The sequence below is a fragment of the Xyrauchen texanus genome, chromosome 33 (assembly GCF_025860055.1).
Source record: "Xyrauchen texanus isolate HMW12.3.18 chromosome 33, RBS_HiC_50CHRs, whole genome shotgun sequence".
NCBI classification, from domain to species: domain Eukaryota; kingdom Metazoa; phylum Chordata; class Actinopteri; order Cypriniformes; family Catostomidae; genus Xyrauchen; species Xyrauchen texanus.
The window spans coordinates 13,117,503-13,141,063 of NC_068308.1; the positions used below are offsets into that span (position 1 = coordinate 13,117,503).

Below are 23,561 nucleotides of genomic sequence, written 5' to 3' on the forward strand. Positions count from 1 at the left end.
TTCTGAGATTCTGAATTTGGGGTTTTCATAAGCTGTAAGCCATAATCATCAAAATTATATCAAATAAAGGCTTGAAATATCTTACTTTGCTTGTAATGAGTCTATACAATATATTAGTTTCACCTTTTAAGTTGAATTACTGAAATTAATGAACTTTTGCACGATATTCTAATTTTTCGAGTTTCACCTGTACATGGTTCTGGGAGGAGGGCCTCTGATCCATGCTAACAGAAGATGGCGGTAATGCGCTATTCTGGTTTGTGAGCCGCCATAAAACAAAAAGAAGCAGCAGTAGAAGAAACTGCTCACGTCATTGAGTGACGTAGTACGCAAATGTCCGCAGCTCAAGGCCTGCTAGTGGACGGAAGCGCAGTGTGAGCGCAGAGCAGCTGGTGTCTTCAAGTGGAAAACAAGAAGAATACAACATACCGTTGTGCTTTGTGAGAAGCTATCTCTTCCTTATTAAATCTGCCCTTGAATTGTCTTCATATCTTTTAAGAGGGTGAGTAAACATTCCCAGTTTGAGCGCTGATGTTTTTAAGGTGGGTTGTTGTGGGGGAGGGTAACGCTGATTTGTTGGTCTAATACAGTACTGTAAATAGCGTTGACTAGCTGGTTTACGCTGGTTAAAGTAAACATATTAGGGCATTCTTCCGCTTAGTGGCGAAAATGGTTACATTTGTTAAAGCCATGTGCAAAAGTCCAGCCTAGACGTTACGTTTGGTATTAGTATGGCGCATGTGCTGATACTGTGATGGTACCTTGTATAGTGATGTTAATATTATGGTACACTCACTGATATATACCACTGGACGATTAGCATTCGTATACCATCGTATTAAAATGGCACAAATAATATCATTTTACTACCACGGGTTACATCTAAAAATATGGTTTTGTCTTGGTACTTTTTTGCTAGTGGTTATTTTCTTTGACATGTGTCAGGTTGAGACACTGACATTGGTTGTGCCTCAACCTTGACAGTATTTTACAATGTGCCTGTGATGCCCAAAATGCTCACTGCGTGTTGAGATACAGCCATTTTGTCAATGCATAACTCATTATTCTCTGAACTTATCACGGTTTGGTGTAATAACCAGATTTTATTTGTTGTATTTGAAGCTACAGTGTGAGGAATCCGATCAGAGAAACTGAGGTCAGTGGATATGGATGGTGGTGTGAGATGTTAAATTCAGATCATAACTTTAAGTGCTTTCAGAGAGGCATGACAGTGGCTGCTGGCATTTGTTCGGGTGCGGTTCACTCTCCATATTATTTTAGGATATGATTGACATTTTCCATTCATGTTGAAGTACACAAATGCAGTGTGTCTGAATTAAATAATATGGATTGATCCTTTTAAAGTAACATTCCGGGTTAATTTCAAGTTAGGCAAAATCAACAGCATTTGTGGCATAATATTGATTACCACAAAAATAAATTGACTTGCCAGTCATTTTCCTTAAAAAAAAGAAATAAAAAAAAAGAGCTAAAATCTGGGTTCCAGTGAGGTACTTACAATCGAAGTCAATGGGGCCAATTCGTAAAATGTTCACTGTTTCAAATGTATAATCACAAGACGTAAACAATGTGTGTGTTAACATGATTTAAATATGACAAAATCGCTTTCTAATCTATAAAAGTTATTGCCAGTTTTACAACTTTGTTGTGAAGACTATATAATGTCAACAAAACCTAAAACCCTAAATGTAAAAATGATGATTTAAACAACTTTACAGCTCAAATAATACATGAGATTTAACAGTAGAATTAATGTAAGTGCTTTTATAAAATTATAAGCATCACATTTCTGTGTTTAAATCCTCAACTTCCATTGTAAGTTACTCACAGTAACCTCCATTTTTGCTTTTTTTAAGAAAGCGATGATTTGAAATTATTTTGTTTTATTCAACATTATTGTTATTAATGTACAATTAAAAGGTTTTCTTAAATGGTGTTTTAATGAATTTACAATTTGGTTCAACTCTTGCAACCGTGAACTGAATTTTTAACATTAAACTGCGTACTAAAGGTTTTACCAGCATACAGTACATGCAGCATGCAGATTCTGTGATGATTTTGTGTGCAGTTTACACTGATATCTAAATTACACAGACATTATTCAGGTAATTGACAAAATCATGTTTTTATTTTCATTCATTCAAATAAAATGACTTTTTTTTTTTCCTCTTCACATCAATAAGGGGCATCGTCCCCTGTTTCAGACATGTGTATAACATTTAGTCCACCAAAATTGCTGTGTATAGGACTGTAATGTGCCTAATGTCATTGTCTCTATAATGTTTTAATCAGTGCTTTTATTTAAAAGAGAATCTTAGTTCTTGCCATGTTCATGAGAATGAGTGGTGACTGTTCATGGTCCTTTGACGCTGTAAAGCATTTTGTCAGAGACACAGAAACCTTATTAGACTTCATGTTAGAGCTCCAGGTTTTTGACATGACATTTTCTTGAAGAAAGAAAGGAACATCTAAAAAAATATCATGTAAATGGAGACAGGAAAGAGGCGTTGTAGACTTGAAAGAGGCGTGAGTAATGACTCTCAACTGCATTGGATGAACAGCCTGTCATTTTACACTTCCTTTTTCCTATTAGAGCACCTATTTTAATATGCGTGTATTTCTGCTTTAAATCATAATAATGCTTATGATACATTGAGTTGAGACTGTCAAATTAAAATGTGTCATCCACTTTTCAAAGAGATTTAGTATTTCCATGGACTTTTCTGAGAAAGGTTGGAAATGACAGGGCTGCCATTAGCATTTTGTGACATAACTTAAAGATATCTCTACTTTTTAGCATTTTTACAATATTACAATATTTAATACTTTTACACAGTAAACAAGTAGATTCAAAATATTTAAAGCAAGAGATACAATACAGTAAAAATCTTTAAAAAATAGTCAAGGTATGCTTTCCATATTGTTTTTCACTAAATGAACATAAGTAGGAATTATTCATTTTCAATCATTTTCCTTTACACCAATTTAATAATATACGTTGTAATAAACAGCAATAATTACCAACATATATTTTAAAACTGTAAACATTTATGTCTGTGACGATTTTTTTGATTGACGTGAACAACAACAATTATATTGATACAGTTTTAGAAAGTAGTTTTTTACTGGTGTTAAAATGTATATTTATATTGTGATTTATTCCCAGAAGTCACCGAGAAATGTGATTCAAAATGAGAGAACTTTAATAAACTATGCTCTTCTTTTGAGAAAAATCATGCAATTAACAGTATGCATTAATAATAATAGAAATAAAAAGATCTAAAAATAACAGTAAAGAACATTTGCGCTCACCCGGAACTTACATGGAAACCATTACTGACGGCATTTGGGTAATGCACATAGACTTTATGTATACTCAAGCATTTCACATATTCTTATTCAGAAAAACAAGCGGTGAAAGTTGTCTTTTTATAAAATGCGCTCTGCCTATCTTCAGAGATTTAATGCATATAAATACAGACTGGTCTGATAAGCTTCCAAGTGTCTTGTACCGCTTTGCAGTTTCCTTCCACCATAAAAGAAGATTCTACTATGTTGGTTTGCATGACTCCAGCAAAAACTGACTACTAATAGAGTAGAATTGAATAAGAATCAAAAATATTACAAGTATTGCTACACTTGGCTTCACTTAAAGCACAGGCACCATTATATCTCCTTCTCTCTCATGCAGCACCGTGACAATACACATCCACAGCGCTCCTAGTGGACTGTTTTAACTGCAAGAATTGGTGAGAGATTGAGAGGGAAGGTACAGTATAATTCAGTCAGATATACAAAGGAAAGTCAGTTTGTGATATTTAAGTAGTGCTTTCATTACTCTTATAGCTGGTACAGAACGAGTACTCAAGTAATCGTTTACTCATGCTTGGTTGTTGGTTGATGAGTGTTGCCTGTACAGCTGATGGCCTGACTGCCCTCTACTGCCATATCAAGGTGGTAAAATTCAAGCTTGAATTGCTCTAATGGTAAAAACATTCCTTATTAAGGAATTTACAGATGGAATAGGGCAGTAATTTTTTTTTACATATTATTTTTCATATAAGGTATTTTGAAAATTAAGAATGTAACTTTTTCAGTGTTAAGATACTTTATTTTTATCCCAGCTTAATATGCAGACAACAATAAATTAGCCATTCATAGGTACATTTTCTCAAACTGTAAACTTTGACTCAGTGGCACTATAAAAAATCCTGTGAGAGTGACCCGTTTAGACCCACTAATTGTTATTCCAATCAATGGCAGATGAGGGGTGTATTCAGAGAGCTGTTTTGAATGGTTTTTATTTTTGCAATTCCTTTTGGAGGTGCTAGTGTTGCAGAAATTACATCAGCTTTATTCACAGTAAATAAACACTTTTAAACTGACAGCCCTAGTTAGGACAAATAAATATGCATTTATTAGCAAAGTAATTATAAATATATGAATTAATTGCCATCTTAAGTTTATTTTATCATGTGACTCTTAATAGTAGAGCATGTTAGTGGAGTGTTAGTGTAATGAACTTTTGATTTTGCAATACTTTTAATCCAGAAATTTCCTAGAAGCTTAAGTGTCCTACCTGATTTTGAAAGTCAAGTTGCATTGAAAGTGTGTTTTTATTGACAAACACCATGTTTCTCAACTATTTGCTCTGCCTTTTCAAAACCAAACCCAAAACCACTTTTCTGTTGTCACTTGTCAGAAAAGGATGTTGGTAAGTGTACTCCCTCGCAAGTGTCAACTTTTTGTTTCTTTCAGATTTTTGAAGGTGAAGTTCTTCTTGAATGCCCAAGACAAAGACAGCACCGTTTTCACCATGAACAAGAATAAACGTGAGAAAGAATATTACAGCATAGATGTTGGAGATTCAACTTTCACTGTTTTGAAGAGGTATCAGAATTTAAGACCCATTGGATCTGGAGCACAAGGCATCGTCTGGTAAATTTGGTTTAAATCTCTACAATATCAATTTGTAAAATATAAAAGAAACTATCTAAGAAAATAGAAAAGATGATCAATATAAAGACTTATATATATATATGTAAGAAAATGACAAGCTTGTATTTTGTTTTTTAGCTCCGCGTACGACCACATCCTTGAACGAAATGTTGCAATTAAAAAACTAAGCCGACCTTTTCAGAATCAAACCCATGCCAAACGGGCTTACAGAGAACTGGTTCTTATGAAATGTGTCAACCACAAAAATGTAAGTGTTGTTTAATGTATTCCTTTGGCTGTTAAGTCACTTTCACACATAGTCTTTTCCAGAATATTTCTTGCATTTTTCATGTTAGAGGTGTTGTGCTGTGAACGCAATCTTTTTGAAAATACTGTTAAATTTTAATCTAAGCAATTTCCATATTGATGGTATGTGTGAACCGATATATATCTGTAAAGACAACACAACAATTTCTTGAAATTTTTGTTGTTGCATGTGTGGCGTGTGTGTGTGTGAGCATGTATTTATCACTTTGTGGGGACCAAATGTCCCCATAAGGATAGTAAAACCCGACATTTTTGACCTTGTGGGGACATTTTGTCAGTCCCCATGAGGAAAACAGCTTATAAATCATACTAAATTATGTTTTTTGAAAATGTAAAAATGCAGAAAGTTTTCTGTGAGGGTTAGGTTTAGGGGTAGGGTTAGGTTTAGGGGATAGAATATAAAGTTTGTACAGTATAAAAACAATTATGTCTATGGAAAGTCCCCATAAAACATGGAAACACAACTGTGTGTGTGTGTGTGTGTGTGTGTGTGTGTGTATATGTATGTATATATATATATATATATATATATCCCTCTTTTTTTAAATTAGTGTTATATATCTGGAATTGAAAGAGCTTTGACTTTGGGTAGATTCCTTCATATAATTTTAGACAAATACAGCAGGACGATACTGCATTATGTTTTCTGTTTTAATTTTACAGATAATTGGCTTACTAAATGTATTCACACCACAGAAGACACTTGAAGAATTCCAGGATGTGTAAGTTATTTTAGCTGTGATTTGAATTCAAATAGGATGGAAGTTAAATGTTTTTTTTGGCTCAAAAAATAGATGATGCACATTGCATAATATAAAATTGGTCTTGGTTAAAGGCAAATGTCATTTACTGCATTAAATGAATAGTTCACCATAAAAGGACAATTCTTTGACATTCTTTCTTCTGCAGAACTCAAATGAAGCTTTTTAGAAGAATATTTCAGCTCTGTATGTCCATTTAATGCAAGTGAACATTGAAGCTCCTAAAAGGACATTATTTTATTTTTTGGGGAACTATTATTTAAAGAGGTATAACAAGGAAATTGATGGGTATTTGCACACTGTAGAAGCAAATATTAATAATATTTACAGTCTAGATACTATTGAAGTCTGTCTTAGAATAAATTATGCTTCCGTATGTGTGCATTTTTGCTCACATACACATTTTTTTGATTGTGTGTGTGTGTGTGTGTCCATATACATAAGCCTTTGGTTATTTACACTTAAACCTGAATCTCCTGTCTGCAGTTATCTTGTGATGGAGTTGATGGATGCTAATCTGTGCCAGGTGATTCAAATGGAGCTGGACCACGAGAGACTCTCCTACCTGCTTTATCAGATGCTCTGTGGCATCAAACACCTACATGCTGCTGGCATCATACACAGGGTGCGCTTCTTTAAAAATACAGAAGTGCAAAGCCAAGTAACTACCCATATTTGTCAAAATTGAGTATGAGTTGTCCTGTGACTCACAGGTATAGCTCAACTAGGTCCAGTTTTAGAGAAAACAGTGTGACACATTTGGCTAAATTATCACAACACTTTCATTGCTCGCGTAGTTACTATATTTTGGCTTTCTTGGGTAGCATCGATGGACTAGTAAAGTCAATTTTTTGTGGAAATCCTACACTGTCTGCATTCTATCTTGGATTAAGTTCCACTTGACATCTGATCATAGAAGAATTTGAACTTTCTGCTGACCTCTGACCTCCTCTCTTCACAGGATCTGAAGCCCAGCAACATAGTAGTAAAATCTGACTGTACGCTGAAAATTCTTGACTTCGGTCTGGCCCGGACGGCTGCTACCGGACTCCTCATGACCCCTTACGTAGTGACACGCTACTATCGTGCCCCAGAGGTCATTCTCGGCATGGGTTACCAAGCCAATGGTGAGTGCAAACCTAATTTCATGCCAAAGTTTGCAGCATGCCCACTGAAAGGGTCCCACATGACCTGATGAGCACCCCACACAATTCTGCAGTAATGTTATGTGATGTATCTCTTTTTGGGATCACTCCAGGGTACTTTGGTCACACCAAACGGCTTTTGTGCTTAAAGTTAAAGGGATAGTTCACCCAAACATTCTGTCATCTTTTACTCACTTTCTCATGTTTTTCCAACCCATATGATTATTTGTCTTCCATGGAACACAAAAAAACATTGTTTTGTTTTTTTGCATTCAATCTCACAATGGGGACTGAGGCTTTCAAGCTTCTAAAAAGGACGCAAAAGCACAAAACAAGTGTCATAAAAGTGGTCAATTCACACTTTATTTTAAGTCTATTGCTTGTATGAGGAACAGATCAAAATGTAAGTTGTCATTTACTGATAACACTTCAGAGAGCTGATAAATGGATAGTTGAAAATGAAATTCTCTCGTTATTTACTCACCCAAATGCTATCCCAGATGTGTATGACTTTCTTCTGCAGAACACAAACCGTTTTGAAGAACATCTCTGCTATGAAGGTCCACACAATGCAAATTTTTAGATCCAAAAGCCTATAAAAGCAGCCTAAATGTAATTTAGGTCCAGTTCAGTGGTTAAATCCATATCTTCAGAAGCAATATGAGAAGTGTGGGAGAGAAACGGATAACTATTTAAGTCCCTTTTTACTATAAATTCTCCTTCCAGCACACTAGGTGGCGATATGCATGAAGAATGTGAATCGCCAAAAAGAGTGGAAGAAGTGAAAGTGGAGATTTATATTTAAAAATGTCTTGAGTTTTGTTTTCTTTCTCTTCAAGACTTATCGTATCTCTTCAGGAGATTCAGGATTTTACCAGTGGAGTCATATGGATTATATGCTTTTTGGACCTTCAAAGTAGTGGCCACCATTCACTCTTCTAAAAAATCTTTGTGTTCAGCAGAAGAAAGTAAGTCATACACATCTGGGATGGCATGAGGGTGAATAAATGATGAGAGATTTTTCATTTTTGGGTGAGCTATCCCTGTAACTGCTATGACTGGATCATTGAGTCAGTGAGTTGAACTCGAGAATCTGATCAGAATCAGAGAATCAGATCTAAACAAATCGTAAAGACTCGTTCTGTGAATTGAATCAACCGATTCATTAAAAAAATCTGAATCAAAATCACAATTTCCTCACGAATCAGACATCACTACTTCTATCATTAATGTGTCAATGCAATAACAATATTTTCAGTGAATAATTAGTTACATTGTGTTCCTCAATAAAAGTTATAGTATTGTTTCAGAAGGCTTAAAATGTTGCACCTGAGTGAAATGGACTACTTTTCTGAAACTTTTATTTTTTTGGCGCTTTTTCATCTTTTATGATGCTTGAAAGCCTCAGTCCTTATGCATTATGCATGGAAAAACAACCAGTAAAATTCTTAAAAAGTCATAGATTTGGAACAACATGAGGGTGAGTAAATTATGACAGAATACTCTGTTTGAGATGAGCAATTTTTTATGATATGTTCTGATATGTTTGCCTGTAGCACAGAGCATTTCCCCATTATAGATACAAGACGCATTAGTCATTCAGCACCAGTCTTACTTGCGTAAACCACTCTTGGAAATGAAAGTGATTCTCTGCAGTGCGAAAATTTCAAGCAACTTTTGCTGACGTTTAGTTCTGAACTGTAGCACTGAGGGAAATTGGCAATGGGTCAAACTCGGCAAAACCTCAACCGATCGCATTGCCCCATTTGCTTTGCTTATGTCCTCTCTTCTTCCTCTTTGCTACGCTTGTGTAGTGGATATTTGGGCTGTTGGCTGCATTATGGCAGAGATGGTGCGGCACAAAATCCTTTTTCCAGGGAGGGACTGTATCCTTGTTCAGCCTCTAATTCTTTTGCATTGATTTGTTGAGTAGCTGGACCAGGGTGCCTCTTTATTTTTTTTATTTCAGTGGGTCTCCTTCACTAATAATTGCATACAAGTGTTCTTCTATGCATAAAAAGGTTCTCGTAAGATTCTGTTGATTCACAACAGGTGCATAAGCACATTTGTTCTTGCCCTTGTTCTCATGTGGATTATTCTAAATGAGGGAATGTGTGCCCACATGGTAATTAGCAAAATTATCCCAAACCATGTCCATATAAGGTTTTTCCACACAACCTCACCTGCACAGGTGCAAACTCGCTAAAGATTTTCTCTGAAATGAGAGCACACAAAGTAAGTTATTTGAGTATAGCCAAGTGTGCCATTCTAAAAAGCAGTTAAAACACAATAAAAAAAACGTTTATTTTGGTGACTACACATGATTGTGTTTGATAATTTTATCCAAATAGCCATTATTCCGCTATACAAATAAAAGTGACGACTTGATTTTTGCCAAGCAGACTGAATATTTTAAAGGCATTGAATAAAAATGTATTTCAAAATAATGAAGGCATGTTTTTCACTAAATGAACACAAGGGAGAATGAGATGAAATTATTTTCATTGAGATACACTTTTATATTTTATATACATTGATACATACAGGTTGTACCTTTTTAATAAAAAGTATTATTTACCTACTTATATTTTTCATATCTTCAAATATTTTGTGAATGAACAAGATGTGCAAAACTGCTTCACTTATTTTTTGGAACCCAGTTGAATATTGCATAATACTAAATTATTACTGTGGACCCAGTTTTACAATATAATATTAAATTATTGTTTTTTTGGAGGTTTGTAGTGGTTACTAATGAAATGAATTTAGCAAATGCTTGAACATGCAATGCATTTCATTCACAATGCATGTGAACTGCTCTAAAAGCACAAAAGCATGTCACTCGCTTATACTGAGGCACACACAGACCATGTTTATCTGTATTTAATTGCAGCCTTCGGCAGTCAAATAATCTCATATGACCATATCGCCATTTTGATGGTATTTTGATTAATTGTGCAGCCCTGTTGGATCGTGAAATTAGTCTATTGATGCTCTTTATAAAATTCAATGGCCAAAAATAAAAGCACATTAAAATCATAGCGATATTCATGATGATGCTTAATTTTATATCGTCAAGATAATTAATCGTGATTATACAGTGCATATTCGATATATTGCCCCGCCCTACTCATTTTAGATTGTGCTTTATTCACAAACTCTGCTATTTGCCAGGCACAGTTAACATTGCGCTTTTACCGCCCAAGGTAAGCAAGCAATAAACTGAATTTTATTTAAAAGAGATGTTTGTTTATTGTTTACAACAAATCATGGCAGTAATAAATCAATAACCTACGACAGAGATCAGAAGAGATCTGTGCAAATTTCCTTTAGCAAGTTTTTCGTGGTCAGGTTTGAGCCTAATCTGCATGATTCCTTTAGTAAACCTGGTGCTAAACCAGAACAGACAGCACATGTAAATAAACAACGCTGTCAGCGGGTGCAATTCATTCTTGGTAAATGTCCCCATTTCATGTTTCATGACTCTGTGATTTGTGTGTACATGTGGTTTTAAATTGTATCCTAAGTTTTGAAAAAATAAATTAATGAAAACAAAAATGCGAACATAATGAATCGTGGTTCTGCATGAAAACGCTGAAATCAAACTGATACCAGATTTATGCACAAATACGGTCACACAAAGTTAGTGAATGAGACCCAGTGTCACAGTGTTCCTCAAAGGGAATTTGCCATGTATGTTTTGGTCCAGTAATGCCAGTGACCAGCAGTACTTGCCTGCGAACCTGCCTGACACGCCAATGACTGCACACTGACTTGTTTGCATGTTACCTTTTCGCTGTGTTGCATCCACATTAATGCACTGTTCTTTATTTGTCCTAACACATCTATATATATATATATATATATATATATTTACACTCACTGAGCACTTTATTAGAAACACTAAGGTTCTAATAAAGGTCTAAACATGGTCTTCTGCTGTTGAAGCACATCCACCTCAAGGTTTTATGTGTTGTGCATTCTGAGAGTCTATTCTGCTCACTACAATTTTACAGAGCAGTTATCTGAGTTACTGTAGCCTTTCTGTCAGCTCGAACCAGTCTGGACATTCTCAATTGACCTCTCTCATCAACAAGGCATTGCCGTTCGTATAATTTTTTTTTTGTTTGTTTTTGGCACCATTCTGAGTAAACTCTTTAGCAGGGTTCCCCAAGTAGTTTTCACCAAGGGCCACATTCTGTCAACAATACAAAGTCAAGGGCCACGGCCGTCGATGTAATGACAAATTTCTTTGTGCTGCTATTATTATTATTTATTTTTTATTATTTAAACAGTCATGCATAAATATTTATATTTTTATATTTTTTCTCAGTATTAGTAGCCTGTTTTATTTATTCAAACAATTATGACAATTTTGTGTGTATACACAACTTTGCCTGCTGGGAAAAAAAAAAACTTTTAATGAACAATTTAGCTCTCCATGTCCTTCATGTGAGTCAACTGTTCCTGCTGATCTCCAGACTGGATCTCCTGCACTTTCCCTAATTGCAGATTCAATAATTAGACATATTAGCATTAATAGTGTTATGGTTCTTAAGAATAATATAAAAAATTTTGCAATAATTTAAATAAAGAAAAGACCATGAACTAATGTTTTCTTATAAATGATTAACAGTGTTATTCTTAATGTGCACTATTCCACTTTGCATCTCAGTATCTTGTGTTCTATTATCCAGGCATTAATCCAAACTGTATAAAAAGAGTAGTTTGCTTCAGGAGTCCGTTTGGAATATACTCTTAGAAAAATACATGTACAAATATAAATAGGACGTATATTTATGCATCAGCGCTCTTTACTCATCTCACTCACAAATAAACACAGATGATATGCTCCTTAGAATGCATCAACACCATGGAAAGAACACAATGAAACCGTTATGCCAAATTAGGTAAATGAATGCTTTAACAGCATTCAATATTATAATCTGTAACAGCTGAAGGTGTGGGCATGAGAATGGTATAAATGTTTGTTAAAACAGCAACAGCACCTGCTACTGTACAGAGGTGAAATATTTTTTCATTTAAATTTATGCACTCTGTGTGTGTGTGTGTGTGTGTGTGTGTATAGACTTTTCATCAGAAGTTTGTCTCACATAATCATTACGGATTTGGTGTGAAAAGGCCTTTAGCGAGGGCCAAACATTTGTCTCTCGCGGGCCGCCTAATGAGGAACCCTGCTCTAGAGACTGTTGTGTGGGAAAATCCCAGGAGATCAGCAGTTACAGAAACACTCAAACCAGCCTGTCTGGCACCAACAATCATGCCACTGATCTAAATATCTGAGATCACATTTTTTCCCAATTCTGATGGTTGATGTGAACATTAACTGAAGCTCCTGACCCGTGTCTGCATGATTTTATGCATTGCACTGCTGCCAAATGGTTGGCTGATGAGATTGTTGCATTAATAATTCGATTTACAGGTGTTCCTAATAAAGTGCTCAGTGAGTCTGTCTGTCTGTCTGTCTGTCTGTCTGTCTGTCTGTCTGTCTGTGTGTGTGTGTGTGTGTGTGTTTTTGTTTTTTACTGGCATTAGGCATACCATTTCATTTGTAGCATTTTAATTTGGTTCTCATTTCATTTTTCAGTTGATGTCTGGTCTATTGGCTGCATCATGGCTGAAATGGTCAGAGGTAGTGTGTTGTTTCCTGGCACAGACCGTATCCTTTCCTGGTTGTCTTTATTGTCCCATTGTATATGTCATTGTTTTTTTTTCCCTCGATCTGTAGTTTACTATTGATGCGCAAGATTTTGAAATTGAATGAAGTTATGTTTTCTTTGTTAAAATACTTTCTCCAATACCAGGTTAATATGCAGATAGTTACAACTCTAAGTAAGGCATTAGTAGGTTACTATACCCCACAAAAATGTGAACACGATGTCTATGGCGCTCTTAAAACATTGCTCTGTTTGTTTGTGTGTCCTGACAAGTCTGAAACTGCAACATTGACTAATAATGTATCTAATCATTTATTATATATAAATGACTTGGAAAGAAAAACAAATATAACATCTAAACAAGTTAAGAGACATTTGAGGCACCAGTCAGCAGTTTTCCTTAGCATGTGATCTGAAGATATTGACCAGTGGAATAAAGTAATCGAGCAGCTGGGTACACCATCTCAGGAGTTCATGATGAAACTGAACCAGTCTGTGAGGACTTATGTGGAGAACAGGCCCCGCTATGCTGGCTACAGCTTTGAGAAGCTCTTCCCAGATGTGCTGTTCCCTGCAGACTCTGAAAACAACAAACTAAAAGGTGAGAGATTTGATTTGTTTATCTTGTTCAATATTTAGGTAGTGCTCTGTTGCCCTGCAATTTTTTTTATTTTTATGTATAATGCCATGTTCAAACAAAGTAGGGTTGTAACATATGGTTTGATAAATACCTGGTACTTCAACTTTACTATTAGGAGTGAACTGATATGTTAAAGTAATAGTTCACACAAAATCTATGGTGTCTCCAACTCACATGACTGACTTTCTTCTGCCGAACACAAACAAATATATATATTTTTTTAAGGATATATGATGTGTTTTTGTCCATACAATGCAAGTCTATAGGGTCCAAAAAGGCAGCATAAAGGTAACCCATACAACTTGAGTGGTTTAATCCATGAATTCTGAAGTGATACGAAAATGCTTAAAAGGATAGTGAAGAATGATATGAAGTCAAAAGATTCAGCCAGTTAAAATTCTCAAATATTAAGTAAAAAAAGAAGAGGTTGACTGATATATCAGATTTACTGATTAACTGATCGATTCCTATGGTTATTTTTGGTTTGATTTCTCAATGAAGAAGGTACCAGTTTGGGAGTAATTTATAAAGTATCGCCATTGAAAGTGATACTTACTAAAGTTCAGCACTATTTTACATTGAGCAAAAGTTTTCATTCATCTTAAAAAAAATAATCGGCCGTTTAATGGACTGTTTTCCCACCTTCATTATCGAATTGACAAAACCTAACAGTCAGTATCTATAAAAAAAGTAAAATGAGAAAAGAAACGCTTCAAAAGATGGCTCTGTTAACTCAGTGATGCACAGTAGCCTCTACCGGTGCCATAGTACTTAAAGGAACTCCGGTACCACTTTGTTTTCTTTAAATACAGAGACACTGATAAGACAGCAAGGCATAGTCAATACACAACTGCCAAAGACCTCCACCTAAGGGGCCATTCATTACAAATGCTTACATCGTTTTCTATGCAAGCATGCACTAGACAGACGACTTTGAAGCACCTTTTAAATTGTGTACCCACATTTTGGTTTATTCATTGCACTGTGTCAGTTTAAAAGTGTAGCATCATCAGTGCTTGACAAACATTCCAAATTCGAATTCATATTTTGGCATTCAAATGTGCATTTTTAATCTTAAATTTGATAATTATTTGAATTGTAGTTTGACAGTCTTAAGCAATACATAATTTCATTGGTCTTATACAAAAGCTTGTTTGCAATAAACATTCAGAGCTGGTATGAATAGGACTTTACATATCCTTTGTGTTCCACAAAAAAGAGTCATATGGTTTTTGAACAACATGAGGGTGAATAATGCATGACTGAATTAACATTTTTGAGAGAATTTATTCCTTTAATTAAAGATGTCCTTTTTCAAAAATGCCTTGCAGAAGTTTGGTTCAATTTGTCTTCTAAAGATTCACAGTCTTGTTTATTTTCCTTATTTAAACACCGATCAAATGTCAGTCCTCCAAACCAATCCAAGATTAGCATGATTGTCCATGGTGAATTTCCACTCAACTCACTTTCTGATTTAAATGCAATTACCTTGCAGCGAGCCAGGCGCGAGACTTGTTATCCAAAATGCTGGTAATAGATACATCGAAACGAATCTCGGTGGATGAGGCCCTCCAGCACCCCTACATCAACGTGTGGTACGATCCATCAGAAGTGGAAGCGGTAAGTGGTTTGGTGTTAATTATTTCTGCCCCGGCGGCAGGGTGTCGTTGACTTCAGAGCCCAGGTGGGAGCTCGCTCTGCATGACACTTTGTGAACTCTCTGGAGAGCAGGACTAATGGAGTGCATGACGTCTTGTTTTCTTTCGTTTTATGATGAATCTGATTGACTTTTATGTGCTTGGTTTCAGCCTCCACCAGCTATAACGGATAAACAGCTCGATGAGAGAGAACACACAGTTGAAGAGTGGAAAGGTGCAGTTTTTATACTGTGTTTTTGTTTTTCATATTATTTATTTATAATACTGAATGCCATTACAACTGTCTGTAGTATAAATAACAATATAGGCCTAATTATTGTTGCTGGAAACTCACCAAAACATTCATTATTTAAATAGCGTAAAACCTAAAATATGTGGAAATGCATATTTTTGAAACTTCCTTTCATTTGTACTGGATTTATCTTAATAAATAATTCTGATTGGATGAGCCACATTTGAAGACATTTTCCATTTTTAATGTGTAAATAATGTCAAGCAGTCCTGTCCACTGATAGTCATTCAAATATATCTACCATGCCGTATCAGAATGTACGTTTTACATTGAAGGGCAATATTTGCACCCTGGGCATTTTACATTTATGAGGGCATATTTGTTTTCTTCTGATCAATGAAATCATAAACTGTCTCAGCTGTTTGTAAAATACATTAAAGTTTGAATAGTTTCTTTCCTCTTACCCTAAGAGATAATCCTCCTTCAACTCATTTATGCAATAATATGTATAACTAATACAATAGAACAGATTAGATTGCTAGTGAGTTTGTGCGAAATGATTTTTTAGAATAACCTCATTTCCAATTTCAGCATTATACAGGTATTCTGTTAGTGAAAGAAGTGTACATTTTTTTTTTTTTTTTTTTTTGCCTGACATTTTATTCTTTCTCCTTTTTCTAAGTTTATCCAAATGCAAGTAAATAAGATGTTTGAAGTTCTTGTAATCTGACCATTGCCTCGTAAAGAGCGGGCAATCTTTGGAAGTGTTTAGTATTCTGTGCTCAAGTGTCGTTTCCTGATGTGATATCTTCATGCTGTCTCATATATTCCACTGTACCTGTTCCCTGATCAGAGCTCATATATAAGGAAGTGCAGGACTTGGAGGAGCGGACGAAAAACGGGGTGATCCGAGGACAGCCAGCCTCACTAGGTTAGTTTCCTCTTTGAGTTATGAAACCACCAAACCAGTAGGTTTTTCACACCAGGGTTATTCATTTAGCTTTATCTTTTATTTCCATTTTATTTTCATTTTGCCCTTTTTAATTTGAGTTTTTTCAGCATTTCTAGTTTCAGCTCCCAGATATGACATCCAACCTATGCAAAAGTTGCCATAGTTCATTTAAGAGCTACATAATGATTTCACAAATAAAAAAATAGCTCTTTAACTGAACTTGATTCAATCGTGGAGAGTGGTTCCATGTGTTTGAAATTAGTTTTCTTAACTTAAAATTTCTAGTAGCCCATTTCCACCGAAATGGCGATGGTTCTCGCATAAAGCTGCTGGTTCACGGCCAGGGCAGTCTAGAGCCTATGGTAAAACGGCTGTGCTTTTCCACTGACTTGAGAGCTGCATGAGAACCGAACTATGACATAACGGGTCACGTTTATTTGTATATGAGATAATGGCGATATTCATAACAGAATAGCTGGCCAAAAATTTCTTTTTTTTTTTCAACAATGTTGACAAACACCACTCTTCACCATAATGGTAACCCCCCAAACTCGCAACATAACCGAAACGCTTGTAAATCTCAACATAACAAAATATTAAATACTAACAAGTATCCTCTTATATTCATCTTGTCCTTGCGGTCACATAGTGACTCACCTCAATCTGGGTGGCGGAGGACCAATCTCAGTTGCCTCCGCGTCTGAGACGTCAATCTGAGTATCTTATCAAGTGGCTTATTGAGCGCGTTACCGCCGAGACCTAGCTAGTGTGGAAGCTTCACGCTATTCTCCGCGGCATCCAAGCACTACTCAGCACGCGCCCCACCTAGAGCAAGAACCACATTATAGTGACCGTGAGGAGGTTACCCCCATGTGACTCTACCCTCCCTAGCAACCGGGCCAATTGGTTGCTTAGGAAGCCTAACTGGAGTCACTCAGCACACCCTGGATTCGAACTTGCGACTCCAAGTGTGGTAGTCGGCGTCCATCCATCCATCCATCTTCAACCGCTTATCCGAAGTCGGGTCGCGGGGACAGCTGCTCCAGCAGGGGGCCCCAAACTTCCCTATCCCGAGCCACATTAACCAGCTCTGACTGGGGGACCCCGAGGCGTTCCCAGGCCAGTTTGGAGATGTAATCTCTCCACCTAATCCTGGGTCTTCCCTGAGGCCTCCTCCCAGCTGGACATGCCTGAAACACCTCCCTAGGGAGGCGGCCAGGGGGCATCCTTACCAGATGCCCAAACCACTTCAACTGACTCCTTTCGACGCAAAGGAGCAGCGGCTCTGCTCCGAGCTCCTCACGGATGACTGAGCTCCTCACCCTATCTCTAAGGGAGAAGCCCGCCACCCTTCTGAGGAAGCCCATTTCGGCCGCTTGTACTCGCGACCTAGTTCTTTCGGTCATGACCCAGCCTTCATGACCATAGGTAAGGGTAGGAACAAAAATTGACCGGTAGATCAGAGCGTTGCCTTTCGGCTCAGCTCTCTTTTCGTGACAACAGTGCGATAGAGCGAGTGCAATACCGCCCCTGCTGCCCCGATTCTCCGGCCAACCTCCCGCTCCATTGTCCCCTCACTCGTGAACAAGACCCCGAGGTACTTGAACTCCTTCACTTGGGGCAATACCTCCTTCCCTACCTGGAGTACGCACTCCATTGGTTTCCTGCTGAGAACCATGGCCTCAGATTTAGAGGTGCTAATCCTCATCCCAGCTGCTTCACACTCGACTGCCAAGCGATCCAGTGAGAGCTGAAGATCACGGACCGATGATGACATGAAGACAACATCATCTGCAAAACGCAGCGATGAGATCCCCAGCCCACCGAACCGCACACCTTCCCCACCCCGACTACGCCTCGATATCCTGTCCATGAATATCACAAACAGGATTGGTGACAAAGCGCAGCCTTGGCGGAGACCAACCCCACATGGAATGAACTCGACTTTGTGCCGAGGACCCGACACAGCTCTCGCTTTGGACGTACAGGGATTGGATCGCCCTAAGAAGGGACCCCCCACCTCGTACTCCAGCAGCACCTCCCACAGTCTCTCCTGGGGACCCGGTCATACGCCTTCTCCAGATCCACAAAACACATGTAGACCGGATGGGCATACTCCCAGGCCCCCTCCAGGATCCTTGCGAGTAAAGATCTGGTCCGGCTGCTCCACGGCCAGGACGAAAACCGCATTGTTCCTCTTCAATCCGAGGTTCGACAATCGGCCGAACCCTCCTCTCCAGCACCTTGGAGTAAACTTTACCAGGGAGGCTGAGAAGTGTGATACCCCTGTAGTTGGCACACACTCTCTGATCCCCTTTTGAAGAGGGAACCACCACCCCGTTCTGCCACTCCTTAGGCACTGTCCCAGATTTCCACGCAATGTTGAAGAGGCGTGTCATCCATGACACCCCCTCCACATCCAAGGCTTTCAGCATTTCTGGTCAGATCTCATCAATCCCCGGGGCTTTGCCAATGTGGAGTTGTTTGACTAACTCATTGACCTCCCCCAGGGAAATAGAATCTGATCCCCCATCAGCCTCCAGCACTGCCTGTAGCATAGAGGGCATGTTGGGATTTAGGAGTTCTTCAAAGTGTTCATTCCACCGCCCAATAACCTCCTCGGTTGAGGTCAACAGCATCCCATCTTTGCTGTATACAGCTTGGATGGTTCCCCGTTTCCCCCTCCTAAGGTGGCGGACGGTTCTCCAGAAGCACTTTGGTGCGGACCGAAAGTCCTTCTCCATGGCTACTTCTCCATGGCACTACTCGCTTGGGCTTCCCAGGTCTGTCCAGAGTCTTTCCCCACCCCCTGACCCAACTCACCACCAGATGGTGATCGGTTGACAGCTCTGCCCCTCTCTTCACCCGAGTGTCCAAAACATATGGCCTCAGATCCGACGACACGATTACAAACTCGATCATCGACCTTCGGCCTAGGGTGCTCTGGTACCACGTACACTTATGAGCATCCTTATGTTTAAACATGGTGTTTGTTATAGATAATCCATGACTAGCACAGAAATCTAATAACAAACATCCAATTGAGTTCAGATCGGGGAGGCCGTTCCTCCCAATCACGCCTTTCCAGGTGTCCCTGTCATTTCCCACGTGTGTGTTGAAGTCACCCAGCATCACTATGGATTCCCCTACTGGGGCCCTATTCAGGACTCCATTCAGGGCCTCCAAGAAGGCCGAATACTCTGAACTGCTGTTCGGTGCATATGCACAGACAACAGTCAGAGTTTCCCCCCCACAACCCGTAGGCGTAGGGAGGCGACCCTCTCATCCACCGGGGTAACCTCCAACGTAGTGGCGCTCAGCCAGGGGCTCGTGAGTATCCCCACACCCGCCCATCGCCTCTCACCCTGGAAAACTCCAGAGAAGAATAGAGTCCATCCCCTATCCAGGAGTACGGATCCAGAGCCAAAACTGTGCGTTGATGTAAGCCCCACCAGATCCAACTGGTAACGCTCCACCTCCCTCACCAGTTCCGGCTCCTTCACCCCCAGTGAGGTGACATTCCACGTCCCCAGAGCTAGCCTTTGCTGCCCGGGTCTGGTCCGTCGAGGCCCATGGCCTTCACTGCCACCCATATGGCAGCGCACCCGACTCTTGCGGTTTTTAATGAGTGGTGGGCCCAAGGGATGTCGAGGAGGGTTTCACATCGCTTTTTCGGGCTGTGCCCGGCCGGGCTCCGTGACAAGCCCAGCCACCAGGCGCTCGCCGACGAGCCCTCCATCTGGGCCTGGCTCCAGACGGGGGCCCCGGGCTTCCTCCGGGCAGGGTAACTCCTCCTCCTTCCGTTTTTGCCATAGAGTCTTTGTGAACCATTCTTAGTCTGGCCCCTCACCTGAGACCACTTTGCCTTGGGAGACCCTACCAGGAGCACATGGCTCCAGACAACACAGCCCTCAGGATCATAAGGGCACACAAACCTCTCCACCACGATAAGGTGCTGGTTCCCAGAGAGGGGTAGTCGGCGTATAAAATGTAATTTTTAAATTTACTCTCCCTATCGAGACCCGTGCAAAGCATTTTGGGAAATGGAAATCCCCTGCACGGTTTCATCATGGGTCACATGCTTGTTGCAAGCTGTACTTGTCCAATCAATGTTATTAACTTTGTAAATATGCAAATAAGAATGAGAACCAAGGGTTAACAACAGTACAGTGTGAAATCTTGAAACCTGGATAGCCAGGATTAATTACAAACCCAAGGTAATATGGAACAATATAACCCAGGATTATGTTAACCAAGAGCAAAAACTGCAATTTCAAGTGTGAAAGCCCAAATATGTCCAGATTCACACTGCTTTCAGCAGTACCTGGCTGACTGAAGTCTGATCTGTTTCTCATAGCACAGGTTCAGCAGTGAGCATTGACTCTCAAGAGCCCTCGACGTCGACCTCCTCCATAAATGAGGTCTTGTCCATGTCCACCGACCCCACCCTGACCTCGGATACAGACAGCAGTCAGGAGACCTCCACTGGACCACTGGGCTGCTGCAGATGACTATCCTCGTTCCTCCAGTCCCTGCCCGTCTTCACTGGCGCAGCGTTCATGCCAGTTTGGAAACATGTCCTCCTTTCTTTTTCAAACTGACAAGTTCTTTTGAATTGACAAAAATACGAAGCATTAACCTGATTACTTTAATTTGATTCTTAATTAGACAGATTGAAGCAACATTATTTTGTCATTCGGATTTGGAATGGTTTGAGTTTATTTGTAAAGATAAAGGGTAATTATATTTTTCAAGATTCAGGTTTTATTTTTGGGGTTTGCAGAGAGCCATTTTAATCCTTTATTAGTGGAGGTTCAGTAAATGGAACATCCATTACCTGGCTAAATGTCAGCAATGAGTATTTCCACATTGTTACTACTTTTTCGGAGTCAGTGGTGTATAAAATTAATCAAATCGTAGTTTGTTCAGCTGCAGTTTTAGCGACACTTTGTTTTGGTCTAAGAAGCAAAGATTGTTTTAATATGAACTTTACATAAAAACAATTAGTTCACTTTTTAAAAAAAACAGTAGTTTATTTGGTTGTCTTAAAAGAAAAAAAAACCACGTGCTTTTAGGGTTTACTCTCTTCTCTTTTTATTTCTAATTGAAGTACACAACATAGTATTCTCTGTGTAAAAACAATTTTTTTTCTGTTATGTAATGTAGTCTGTACATATTTCAATCTATAACAAAGAAAACTCAGAGCTTTCTTTTATGCTTTCATTCAGTGTAGCCCAGTACAGGAATAAAACACAATTTATCTTCTTATAAAGCTCTTGTTTTGAACCGTTCATTTTGAAATGAAAATGGGTATTTGGCTTGTAGCAACATGTGAAACAACAGGGTCCATGCGTATACATTTACAGTACTCGTGTTTGATTTACAACCAGTTGCCCTGTATCTGTTAGCTCATGTTATGAGAAACAAAAACCACTCCCAAAGGTGATTTCATTAATGTGATTTAGTATACAGTGATCATGGTAAATGGATGGAGACATAGTCTGGGGGTTCACAATGGATCCCCAAGGGAACCACTTCTTTTTAATAGACTAGTGTTTTATGAACATGACTGCCTGACTTTCATAAAAAAGGTGGCTCCTTCAATTTCCATTCTAATGTTTTGGGGAGAAATCACATATTTCAATTGTTATGCATTTGGCAAATGTGATGTTTGGAATGTAATTATGTTTACAATAATGTAGTGCAAACTCTTGTACTACTATACACTGTATGTAAAGAATACAAAAACCCTTCTGAACTAAAATTGAAGCTAAATTTAGAAATTTTTATTTTGCATGTAAAATGGATAAAGTGCCTGAGTCCTGCATTCATTCCTGAATTCGAAAGATGGAGAAATTTGGGTGAGGTTTTCCAAAGTAATACTGTTCATATCATGTGCAGTGTGTATTTTTCTATTGTATTGGTATGTTGTAGATTGAAAGGGTAAGGCATGTTGGGAAGATGATAGAACTTAATTGTGATCTGTTCATTTGTAAAGGGAAGTTTTTTCAAGCAAGGTCTTTCATCAAAGTAATAGAAAATTGGAAATTGGCTATTTTTGGTATGTGTATATGGTTTGCAGCTTTATTTTGTTGACGAAAATATGCAAGATGTTGCGACAAATGCTGTCTGGGGACTACGTTTCCCATGAGGCAATGCTATAGAATGTAAATGCATATGTGTGGGGATAGTTGGGGGATGTAGGGAAAGTGAAGGTTAGTGATTGGCCTACATATTCTGTATTTTATTCGAATTGCATCACAGACAATAATTATTTTTAACTTGACATCTTTTTATTCTTTTAATTGTAAGTGCTCTTATTTTTCTTTGCTTTTTTTTGGGAAGTTAACGAATTTTAAGTTTAGTTTTTTGTTTTGTTTGTTTTTGCTTTTATCTCATCTCTCAAAAATGTTATAATTAAGATCAAAGTAGGCTTTGATGAACTACCTCACTCTAAATTTCTACCAATTTGTTTTCTTTTGCAACGTAGCTGCCCATACGATAGATGTTAATACAGATTTCATTATTTATTTATTTTGAAAGTGAACTATTGTCAATAGTTAATTTTGTACATTATGTATACTTCACCAAGAAGTAAAAGAACTAAAATGTAAATTGATCTTTTTGTTCATTTAATTTCTTTGTATTCATTTTTTTACAGTTCATGTGCAATACCCACTGCTGTCAAGCTAATTGTAATCAATAGATCTAGACATGTTAGTTTTATCCACCTAGAGTTAGAGATACGTTTGGTACTGTCAGTTAAAATCCATGTTTTTGTCTTTTTAAATCTGGATTTGTTTTTTATTATTATTTTTACTACGATAGTCATGATGTTACAAACCTGTCTTACCAAAAACTAAAAATCAATGTCTGACAAAGGTGTTAGGAAGGTGTTGATGAATGGCCATTGGATTTTGATCATCCTTGTAAGGCCTATTCAAAAGCATCTGTAAAATATATTGAATTGTCAACTTGTTCATATTTGGTGCAGGTATGTAAAATTTGCTAGCAATGCCAGCCCTACGGTTAGTTGTAAATTTTTAGCTCTGTGTGCACTGAACCGCATACAGATAAATGAGAAGTGCACTACTACACTGAATGCATTGGGATCTTATGATACCAACGTGTACATGTACTGCAAATAAACACTTCAGTTTGAATCAGAACCTTTTCCCCAGCTGTCTCATTGCAAGATAACCTATTCAA

At 38.2% G+C, this 23,561-nt stretch overlaps 1 protein-coding gene across 3 annotated transcripts; it reads left to right on the top strand.

The window, feature by feature from the left end:
* The first annotated feature begins 317 nt into the window (after window positions 1–317).
* LOC127626772 (mitogen-activated protein kinase 8) lies at window positions 318–23,515 on the top strand. Of its 3 annotated transcripts, none has more exons than XM_052102797.1 (12): window positions 318–502; window positions 4,780–4,959; window positions 5,098–5,227; window positions 5,950–6,008; window positions 6,534–6,672; window positions 7,009–7,174; window positions 9,007–9,078; window positions 13,289–13,471; window positions 15,006–15,130; window positions 15,319–15,382; window positions 16,254–16,331; window positions 20,715–23,515. In XM_052102797.1, the coding sequence occupies exons 2-12, from the start codon at window positions 4,838–4,840 to the stop codon at window positions 20,861–20,863; spliced, it is 1,287 nt and encodes a 428-aa protein (XP_051958757.1). In that variant the 5' UTR covers window positions 318–502; window positions 4,780–4,837; the 3' UTR covers window positions 20,864–23,515. The 3 variants fall into 3 exon arrangements, with proteins under 3 accessions (XP_051958757.1, XP_051958756.1, XP_051958758.1); XM_052102796.1 differs by lacking the exon at window positions 9,007–9,078 and adding an exon at window positions 12,801–12,872; XM_052102798.1 differs by lacking the exon at window positions 9,007–9,078 and adding an exon at window positions 12,801–12,872 and having other exon boundaries at window positions 20,710–20,858.
* Window positions 23,516–23,561: the final 46 nt, after the last annotated feature.

Coding starts and splice junctions, on each gene's coding strand:
- LOC127626772 (XM_052102797.1), top strand. CDS start 4,838: ATGAACAAGAATAAACGTGAGAAAGAATATTACAGCATAGATGTTGGA. Junction 7,175..9,006: donor CATGGGTTACCAAGCCAATG/GTGAGTGCAAAC, acceptor ACGCTTGTGTAG/TGGATATTTGGGCTGTTGGC. Junction 9,079..13,288: donor CCTTTTTCCAGGGAGGGACT/GTATCCTTGTTC, acceptor TGTGATCTGAAG/ATATTGACCAGTGGAATAAA.